This window comes from Ziziphus jujuba, chromosome 9 (assembly GCF_031755915.1).
Source record: "Ziziphus jujuba cultivar Dongzao chromosome 9, ASM3175591v1".
Taxonomy (NCBI): Eukaryota; Viridiplantae; Streptophyta; class Magnoliopsida; order Rosales; family Rhamnaceae; genus Ziziphus; species Ziziphus jujuba.
This window is the reverse complement of record NC_083387.1, coordinates 22026984-22037170: the sequence shown is the minus strand read 5'-3', so window position 1 is coordinate 22037170 and position 10187 is coordinate 22026984. Positions and strand designations below refer to the sequence as shown.

General features: G+C 34.7%; 2 protein-coding genes across 2 annotated transcripts; one reads left to right on the top strand and one right to left on the bottom strand.

Moving 5' to 3' along the window:
- Positions 1-2434: 2434 nt before the first annotated feature.
- Positions 2435-5605, bottom strand: LOC112492750 (structural maintenance of chromosomes flexible hinge domain-containing protein GMI1-like). Its single transcript, XM_048480485.2, has 5 exons — positions 5458-5605; positions 5260-5365; positions 5051-5114; positions 4376-4473; positions 2435-2771 (listed from the first exon to the last, which is right to left on the bottom strand). Exons 1-4 carry the CDS (start codon positions 5517-5519, stop codon positions 4427-4429), a joined length of 279 nt encoding a protein of 92 aa, XP_048336442.1. The 5' UTR covers positions 5520-5605; the 3' UTR covers positions 2435-2771; positions 4376-4426.
- Positions 5606-8226: 2621 nt separating this feature from the next.
- Positions 8227-10122, top strand: LOC125424099 (pentatricopeptide repeat-containing protein At2g17033). Its single transcript, XM_048480479.2, has 2 exons — positions 8227-8585; positions 8820-10122. The coding sequence occupies exons 1-2, from the start codon at positions 8295-8297 to the stop codon at positions 9879-9881; spliced, it is 1353 nt and encodes a 450-aa protein (XP_048336436.2). The 5' UTR covers positions 8227-8294; the 3' UTR covers positions 9882-10122.
- Positions 10123-10187: the final 65 nt, after the last annotated feature.

The window sequence follows — 10187 nt, the reverse complement described above, 5'->3', positions numbered from 1 at the left end:
CCTAATCATGAAGGACTTAGTATTTTCACCTTGTATCTTTGTTGCACGCAAGCGCCAGTTGCAATTGTCATTAACACAAACAACCTCATATGGGCACCTATCTGATTTCTTCACTTTAAATTCAAAATTCATCCTCATTGTGTATAAACACAACTTCTTTTGTAGCGCATTCTTACTTAAAAATAGTGGATCTTTTGAAAGACTTCATGGTCATTGACTAATGGTATACAATTGTTATTCCTACATGTAGATGTCAACATAGTCGAACCCTGAATAATATGCATATTGATGTCATTATGAGCAGAATCAATGTTATCACCATTGACGTTAATGTTCCCATCGTCGACATTAGCAAGCGAATTATTACCATGAGGAGAATCCGCATCGCCACTGTCACCAGGGCTAAATTTTGATTGTTGGGGCCAACTCAGCAAGATCAGTGTTTACGTCATTTTGTACATCATTTTCATAATAATACCCTCGGTATTCATTCAAATTATTAATGTTAATGCGCTCATATTCATGATTATGTATCACATTTTGCACATCGCTTTCAGGATTTTGAGTTTCAGGGACTCGTATTTGACTTTCTGGGACATGATATTCGATAATTGGGGATTGCATGTCAATTTCAAGGATACATATTGCTGGCTCTGAAACCTGACACTGGGGCAATAAACATCGTTCCTATTGTTGCGGCAACAGAATATAGTCCACTACCTGAAGCAAATGTGCTTCCATGCACATTTGCATGTCTTACAACGGTCAAATTGTTGTCTACATTATTGATATCATGTCGGCCCCTAGGTAAAACATCAAGAAAAGTGAAGATCTATCTTGAGGTCTATATGAAGTATACTCTTCTATAAAACCTTGTCCATCATCATCATTATTCACTACATATGGCTTGCACGAAAAATACACATGGTATATAACCTTAAAGATTAAATGGTGTTGCATAGCATTCAAATTGAGAGCATTGTAGACAACATCATGAAGTTCTGCCAATGTAGAATTATGTTTCATACGTATAGTCATCATTTTTTTGATTTTGGTACCTCCACGTGCCTTCAAAAGTTAAATTCCAAGTTCTATCATAAAAAAGTAGAACTGAAATGTGTGATATTGATGGCAAAAGTTAATTTTTCAAATTGACAAAATTATTTTTCGGGTATCGCCTTCAATTACCTAGCAAAGTCATAAGACTTTAAATCATTTCGATAATGAAAATGGAATATGTTAAGATGTAAGAGTTATTATGGCCAACAAGCATAGGTTGTCAAGGAAAATAAGATATTGAATTTATAATTCCATATCATATATTTAACCTAATAATAGCACAAATGGGAATACAAAACTCCTTATATAAATATTGGAGTAGAAGATGCAGTTATATAGTGAATAAAAATGTGAACATATATATAAAACAACATAAGAAAAATAAACATATCTATATATATGTATGAACACATACCAACAATACATTAAGTTGAGCAGAAATGTACATTTGCAGCTCACCAGGTAATCCTTGAATGGGCTCCACATAGAGGCTTTTTTCTTTTTTTCTTTTGTATCTTCTAGTTGAACAGATGAGTTATAAAGATGATATGGTGAAAAGCTTGGTTATATGAAAGGGTGGTTACCTAAAACTTCAGGTTGATTGTTATGTGATGTAGAAAAGAGTTAGAGAATGACAGAGATAGAAATTCATTTAAGCATAGTAGTTGGGAAAGGAAAAGAGAGATAGAGGTAGAAATTAAATGCATAGGAGATGTTATTAGTAAAGAGAGGAAGAGAGAAATAAATGTGGTAGATTAGTGTTCTTTTATGGAGATATATATGTATATATATATATATATAGAGAGAGAGAGAGAGAGATTGAAAAAAAATTTATTTATGTCATGTGAGCCAATGAAGTTGACACTTGTGAAAGGCCAACAAAATGCATATTCTTTCTTTCTGTATGATGGACATACTGAATCGAAAATTACAAAGATGATAAACCACCATTTATTAGTAAATATGTAATCATGTGCCACTCTTCGAATCCAACCTGTGCATCTCCATTTCCTATTTTATATGGACCAATTACAAATCATAAGCCACTGTTTATTAGTAAATATTTAATCACATGGCACTCTCCATATCCATTAATAGCATTTCCATTTCCTATTTAATATGGACCAATGGAAGATCATAAGTCTCCATTTATTAGTAAATATTTAATAATATGGCACTCTACATACTTTAACTACATTTTAATTGTTATTATGATAACGATTGATCATAAGCAAAATAAGAATGAGAGCGACTTCCAAAGGCAAAATAAGTTGATCAATTGAAAGGTGAAACTTCTCTTTGATAATTATCCATATTTTAAAATAATAAGAAATAGTCATACATGGTCTTATCAACCTCCATAAGTTAATTCATAACCTAATATCAGTTTGTACCATCTAATATTGAATCTCACAACATTTTTTACCAATTCTTGGAACTCATTTACAGGTTCTAATACATGGCATGGTGGAACCGAGTATAAAAAATATGTTACATGTAATTATACAACAACTACCAAGAAAAGCATGTAATTGGTTACCAAGCAACAGCAACCAAGAAAAATCCAAACTTCTAAATAAGAATACGTCCAATTGCAGTAGACCAAAATGTTGTTATAGCCCTAAGAAAAAATTAATATGTCCATTATGTTCATAGTTCGGGTTGTAGCAAACAAAAAATAGTGTTATTCCTTCCTCAACGCTAACAATTACCTGCATATACCAAAAAAATAACATCAATATAAGATAAGTCAAGATCACATTCAACAATAAAAGAAGTAAACTACCAAGAAGGAAAGTGATTTAGCCCACAAATATAATGTGGAAAAGACATGAGCGAAAGTAATCGTAGATCAAACATATACATATGATTCCCTTCAACAAGGCTACACTTTCACCTAAAGTACTAATCATGTCATAAAAGCTACACTTTTAATGTACAGTATCATCAGTAAGTATGCTAGCTTTTGTTTTCTAATATTGGTGAGTTTGCTCAATAGAATAAAATATATCTACATGGCACAACCACAACTTAAGGAATCCATAAGTTCATTGAAGGTTGATAATATAATCCAATATGAAGACTGCATTTCGTTAATGCTAACATGATTTGTGACAACAATAAATTAATGAGAGAAATTAACTTGAAAGAAGACAACTTACGTTCAATGGTGGAGGCATTGTGGTTAGAAAATGGATGCTGAAGGAGACGGTTGGGCGATGGGCTTTGAAGAAGAATAAGAAGAACAAGTACTGCAGTTTTTCTTCGTCTTCGAAAGACAAAATGATGCTGTGTAAGACTGGTCCTACTTGTAGTGTTATTCCATTCCCGGAGGAATCTCAGTACCTCGAGCGTTCTGGTATTTCCACACCCCATTTGTTAATTTTCTTCGTCATGAAGGTGGTAATACTGCTCTAGTATTACCACCGTCATGACCAGAGCGCTAGGGCTCCTGGGATTCGTCCGGGAATGGAATAACACTACTTCGAAGACAAAGAAAATCACAGTACTTGTTCTTCTTATTCTTCTACAAAGCCCGTCATCCAGCCGTCCCCTTAGACATCTATTTCATATAGGTTTCCTATTCAAAATAACATTGAAAATGCAGATAAGCTTAAAATAAAAAGTTCAACTACATTGCTTATACTAAGCATAGTTTGAAAAGTTCAACTACAGAAATTATTGCATAGTTAACCATTAAATATGAGCGAGTGTAACTGGAAAATGCTGAAGAACCTATGAAACATTTTCAGGTCCAACCTCCAATATATTTCCTCGCTTCCTAGTGTATATAACAACCCTTCTCTAAGAGGATCTAAATCAGAATTTGTAAACTATAGGGTGGAAAACAAAAAAGTTTCTCAATTACTAACGTATACAGTTAAGACCAATTGCAATTGCAAAAGAATAGCACTCAATCTTCTTGCTAATGTTAAATCTATTTATTTAAAGGTAGACAAGATTATACAGATAAATATAAATTTAGGGGACAAAAAGAAAAAGAACTTAAAAGAGTATCATTTCACAAAAATAATAATGTTGTAATGCCTATGTATGAATGTATACCGCAATGATGCATATGATATTTTGTGTAGTAGCCAATTACAGTAGCTTGTGTAAGAACCTCAGAAGACAACATATTGAGGTTATTTTTAATCATATAAAGTGCAACGCACCCATAACTCATTGGAAGAAGCTTAAATTATCAATCAACAAAAAGGATGAACATCTTGGCTTTCAAAATTAATATTAGAAGACAATAGGAAAGCATGATTAAGTAAAAAAGGAAAAATAAAAAGTTCTTTAAGAACTTAACTAGAAAATTGTATTCTAATGTGTTACTTCAAGACATTGCATCAAGCATCCTTCATGAATTTATTAGAACCATCCGACCAAATATGGAAACACCTTCACCTGTAACCAAGTACCACAAGATGTGCATCTTACAAATGATAGCACAAAGAAGAGCAGAAAGCACAAAAGCAATGTCTTAGACCAGAATATTATTTCGATATTTATAAACAACTTTCCTCAAACATACCATAAGACTTACCACACCACATTAAGTTGCAATATTTAAGAGTACAAGCTAGCATAAGCAAAGAAACTAATGTCATAAAGCCAGAGCTGTATCTAAGGAAAATATATGTCCTAAAGCCTGCACTGAAGTTGGGATATGCCCAACCTTTTGATACAGGTTCAAAACTTTCAACCTATCATTATTTTGGAAATAGAAACAAAATTAAAAGCCTATTTAAAGTTTACAAAAGCCATAGCTTTAAGAACTCACAAGCTATGTCAATCCGGATAACTAGTACGATCACATGCCATTTTCTAGAAGGACTTTGAAGAAGCAACTTAAAAATTGTATTAGCCAAATCTACTAGAAAAAAAGGCAAAGCAAAGGAAAAATTTATTAATAAAAACAATGACATTAAAAGATGACATAGATGAAAAATTAGACAGCAAGTATAATGGTGCAACAATCTACCTAAACTTTCATGGGATGTGTCCCTAATTTCATCTTCTGAGGGATTTCCGATACCACCACCAATCTAAAATGGAAATGAAGTTGTCCATTAATGCAATAGATAGAAAACCATTGGGTGGTTCTATTGCAAAGATTAAGAGAAATCAAAGTAAAGCATTAGAAAATATGGCCCTTTGACAGATCAAGAAACTGGTATGCAACTTAAATACCTTCCAAGTATGTTCAGAGCCAGAACTGCCGAGTAAGGCTTCTCCCACAAGATGTAACATATATACTTTCTTGGAATTCTTTGTCTTCAAAGAAACAAGAGCATGCCTAGGACAGGGTAATGAAATGAAAAAGGGTTAAACTAAACATTTTGAAATATTCAATCAGAATAAGGACACAAATGAAGGTGCAACTCATACCTTCCTAAATGCATAGATGCAATAGGTCCTCCATATCCAAACATGCCAAAAAAGGGCTGCATAATCAAGATATGCTTAAAAGATAAATATCAATGAGTAAACACTAAGAAGACAGTGGACATAAGACAGAACTTACAAACAATTTGTACTTCGAATATGGAGGAAGAAATGGATGCTGATAAATAACCAAGAGAAACAGAAAATAAGATAAAGTGTATGTAGGAAATAAGAAGTAGATTTCTCTTTATATTATAATGAAACATACATGCACACAGTGATAAAAACACTGGTATTAACGAAAATATCAAGAGTATGATTTTATAGAAATATCGATGGAAATATTGATATCGATGAAAATGTCGATAAAACTATGGAAACTATAAATATTTAATTCAGAATATAAATTTTTGCATATGAGATCATTAGTATAGTAAAATAATATAAAAAAATACAATAATTAGAATACAATGATAATAAAATACTTATCCAATTAGACATATATACTAAAATCCTATATATTATACAACACAAAAACTAATAATGTTATTTATTTATTTATTTTGTTTTTGAACGGATAATCAAATGAAACACTAAAAGAATGGACAAAAAGATAAGAAGAATAAAGGGATGTGTATTGAGATGCTACAATCCTACAATCTTTAAAAATTTTAGATGGCCTAATATAATACTATCATATTATTATTTTATATTATTTTATTTCTTTTTGTTTTTTTTCTTTCTTTTTCCTTTTTCCCCCACGTGGGATTTTTGTTCTCCTTTCTTCTTCTTCCTCTCTTCCCTTCGTCTTCTTCCTCCCTCTCTTTCTCTCTCTCTTCGATGGCATTTCTCTCCCACTCGTTCTCTTTCTTTTTCTTTTTCTTTTTCTACTTCTGCTTCACCTGTTCGGACAGCTCCTCTCCCACACAAACACACACACACACACACACACACACACACACACACACACACACACACACACACCGATCTTTTCGCAGATCATAAGAGTGGACCTGTCAAGATTTCCATCGACAATTCCAAAGACAACCAACTTCTCCACTTCGTTTTCCACCATTTTCCACCCTAAACTCAAAACCCTCTCTGATATTTGATGATTCAGGCGACATCCTTCGACTCCGGTGACATTTCTCCGGCACTGTGATAGAAACTTTTTCCTTCCCCTATCGGTGTCGGCGGCCTCCAACACCCGATGCTATCGCCGACTTATCGCCTATCTTGGCGATATTTGTTTCACTGCATGCACAGGCTATGAAAGTCAGTGTCAAGTTTTCACCATATAAATAAGTGCATGCACAAGATAAAAGCAAAATAAAAAGATATTGAAAACAGATTTTACCATAAGGTATAGAGGTTTTAACAGTATTGCTTGTCCTTTCGAAGACCTATGAAGTGCAGACTGGCTTACAAGGTCATTTTGCTCCTAAAAATCCACAAACATCAAAATATTAAAACGACAACAAGTATTGATATGTAACTGGTACCTCTTTGCATATAGGTTGTTGCCTCTTTTCTTTCATTGTTCTGCCCTTTTGGAATTTGCCAACCTTACAAAGAAGTTAAATTAGAAGCTATATCGTAAATACTGATCGTAACAAAGAAAGCACAATACTGCCCCTCACTTCTTAGGAATAACACATATTGTGTTTTCACATACTCTGGTAACTCAATCTATAGTAATGGAAACTTAAGTCAACAGATTTTGATGCACATGAAGATTAAATAAATCATAAAGGGAATAAATATTGTGCTTCGAAAGTGCACATAATGTACGCAACTTATCCTAGATGTCAACTTCTAAAGTATAAAATATCTTACTAAAACTGCTACATTTTTTTTTATAAAAATTGGGTTTACCTCCGTGTAAGTATCTGAAATTACAGTTTTCTTTAAAAGTCTCATAAGCTGGGCTTCCGCTCTCTTAGCAGTAACTAATTATTATGAGAATACAAAGCCAAAGAAATATATAACTGAAAGAAAAATTCAAAAGGGAACTGCTTATCCTCAATGCCATATGTTCTGTCTTTAGTTTCCAAAAATATTGGTCATAAATAACATGGTACTTAGCTGGGATAAAATCCTTGAACCAACAGAGACATGTACTTTCAGATATGGATCCTAAAACTTATGGAATATAGGGAAACACTCACAAGGAAATAAAGATAAGCTCTCAGGAAAGTCATAATATTTTGCCATATGTCCTTATAAACTTGCATTAACTGTTTTAAAATGAAGATGAAGTTATTATGTGCTTTTTTTATATTTTCTTTTTAATGCTCATTCTTGATATGATTTCTTGAACAAGCGATTGGTACTTCAAAGATGCATAACGAATTAAAGAACTTGTTTTCCCTATAAAGTGGATACGCTAATCAAACAGAAGAAGAATTTACGAAAGAACTAAAACCCTAAGCAACCTTATAAAAAAATATATTTTTTATTACTTTTATTATGAATATAAGTGTTATTTATCAATAATGATTTCCATGTTCTGTGAGGTTTTTGTGTTCCTCGAGTGGGGTCATTTACATATATTCTATATAGGGGAAAGATGGGTTTGGCCAATTAACCACTAGAACAAAAGAAAATTAGCTAACCAAAGGGGAATTTGACCTATTGTCCAACCATGGAAAGGAAGTGAGCCATCTTAATAGAACACAGTAAGCCCATCACACGTGAAGCTCACAACCACTCGACACCCCAAAAAAAAAAAAAAAAAAAAAAAAAGAAGCCCATTACTTTTTTATTTTTCAAAAAGACATTGAACAATTTAGATTAGAATTGAGATTGATTGAAGCTCCCGAGCCACTCACAAAAATAAAATGATATGCAGCAGCTGCGGCAGAAGACAGCTCTCTCTGCCGTTGCCACTGCTTCGGCCGTCATGGATTGCATTACTACCACCATCTTCTTCCTCAATCAAATGCGCACTTTCCAAACAAGGCCTTCGCTTCATCTCCACCCTCTCTGTCAATGCCGGAGACCCTTCAGCCTCTGCCAAGTTGATCGGAAAGTTCGTCGGAAGCTCGTCCAAGTCCATTGCTCTCAACGCCCTTTCCCACCTCCTCTCCCCCGATACCACTCATCCCCACCTCACCTCTCTCGCCCTTCCAGTGCGTAAAACCCTCTCTCTCTCTCTCTCTCTCTCTCTCTCTCTCTCCCTCTAAACTTCAATGTTTTAATTGTTACTTTTCACTTTAAATTGCATTCATTTTTAGCTTCAAGATTTCCGTCTCTCAGTTCAAAATTTATAATTTTTTATCCCTTTCCTAAAAAAGAATTACAAGACAAAAAAAAAAAGAAAGAAAAGAACATTTTCTAAGCAAACAAACACTCACTTTCTGCAGTTGTATTCAAAGATTAAAGAGGCATCTTGGTTCGAGCGGAACCCCAAGCTAGTGGCAGCCATGGCTGCCTTGCTCGATAAACAAGGAAGACACAGCGAATCAGAGACCTTAATCTCCGAAACCATTGCTGAATTAGGGAATAGAGAGCGAGAGCTGGCACTTTTCTATTGCCAATTGGTTGAGTCGCATTCAAAGCAAAATTCAGGTCATGGTTTTGAAAGGTCTTACACTTACCTCCATCACCTGCTTCACAATTCTTCCTCCGTTTATGTCAAACGCCGAGCCTTGGAATCGATGGTCGGCGGTTTGTGCACAATGGATAGGCCAATTGAAGCAGAAAGTTTGATAGAGGAGATGAGGGTTGTGGGACTCAAACCATCGGTTTTCGAGTTGAGGTCGGTCATGTATGGCTATGGACGTTTAGGCTTGTTAAAAGAAATGCTCAGGATTGTTCAACAAATGGATAATGGAGGGCTTGCTATTGACACCATTTCCTCAAATATGGTTCTTTCATCGCTTGGAATCCATAACGAGCTTTCTGAAATGGTCTTGTGGCTTAGAAAAATGAAGACCTTCAACATTCCTTTCTCGACGAGGACATATAACACGGTCTTAAATTCTTGCCCAACCATCATGGAAATTCTACAAAACTCGGACCATATTCCGTTTTCCATTGAAGAGTTGAAAGGGGTTTTGAAGGGTGATGAAGCTTTGCTGGTTGATGAGTTGGTTGGATCTGGGGTTTTGAAGGAGGTTATGAAGTGGGATTCTTTGGAGGCAAAGTTGGATTTGCATGGGTTGCATTTGGGTTCAGCCTACTTGATAATGTTGGAATGGATGGAGGAGATGAAATGCAGGTTCAACAATGAAAAGCATGTCCTTCCAGCAGAGGTCACTGTGGTTTGCGGAGTGGGAAAGCATAGCAACTTTCGAGGAGTATCGCCGGTGAAAGTTATGATTAAAGAGATGATGGCTCGGACAAGAAGTCCAATGAGAATCGATAGGAAGAATGCAGGTTGTTTTATTGCCAAAGGTAGAGCTGTAAAAGACTGGTTATGCTGAATGTTGATTGAGGAAGGGCAATGCAGAGTGTCATCAGCCATTGCACCTGTCTAAACTTCCACTGTGTTTGAATTCCAGTTTACTTATAATAAGAGGAATTCATCAGCTAGCCTTGACAATCAATATGAACTACTTTCACAAGCAACCTACTCGAAGGAAAAAAAGGAAAAAAAACATTGTGGCTCACTAAATTGTATTTCACAAAATTTAAGGCATGAAATTTGAGTCAAGCATTTGAATACTTGCAGGGAATCAACAAATAATGCTGCTGATCATGGATGCATATTTCGGCATTATCAACAATGC

Bases quoted from the DNA above. Each gene is read 5' to 3' on its own strand.
- LOC112492750 (XM_048480485.2), bottom strand. From the start codon at position 5,519: ATGCAGCCCTTTTTTGGCATGTTTGGATATGGAGGACCTATTGCATCT. The intron at 5,115-5,259 runs GTATTTAAGTTG...TTTCCATTTTAG, and splicing joins GCTCTGAACATACTTGGAAG to ATTGGTGGTGGTATCGGAAA. The intron at 4,474-5,050 runs GTAGATTGTTGC...ACTTGGTTACAG, and splicing joins CACATCCCATGAAAGTTTAG to GTGAAGGTGTTTCCATATTT.
- LOC125424099 (XM_048480479.2), top strand. From the start codon at position 8,295: ATGATATGCAGCAGCTGCGGCAGAAGACAGCTCTCTCTGCCGTTGCCA. The intron at 8,586-8,819 runs GTGCGTAAAACC...CACTTTCTGCAG, and splicing joins TCACCTCTCTCGCCCTTCCA to TTGTATTCAAAGATTAAAGA.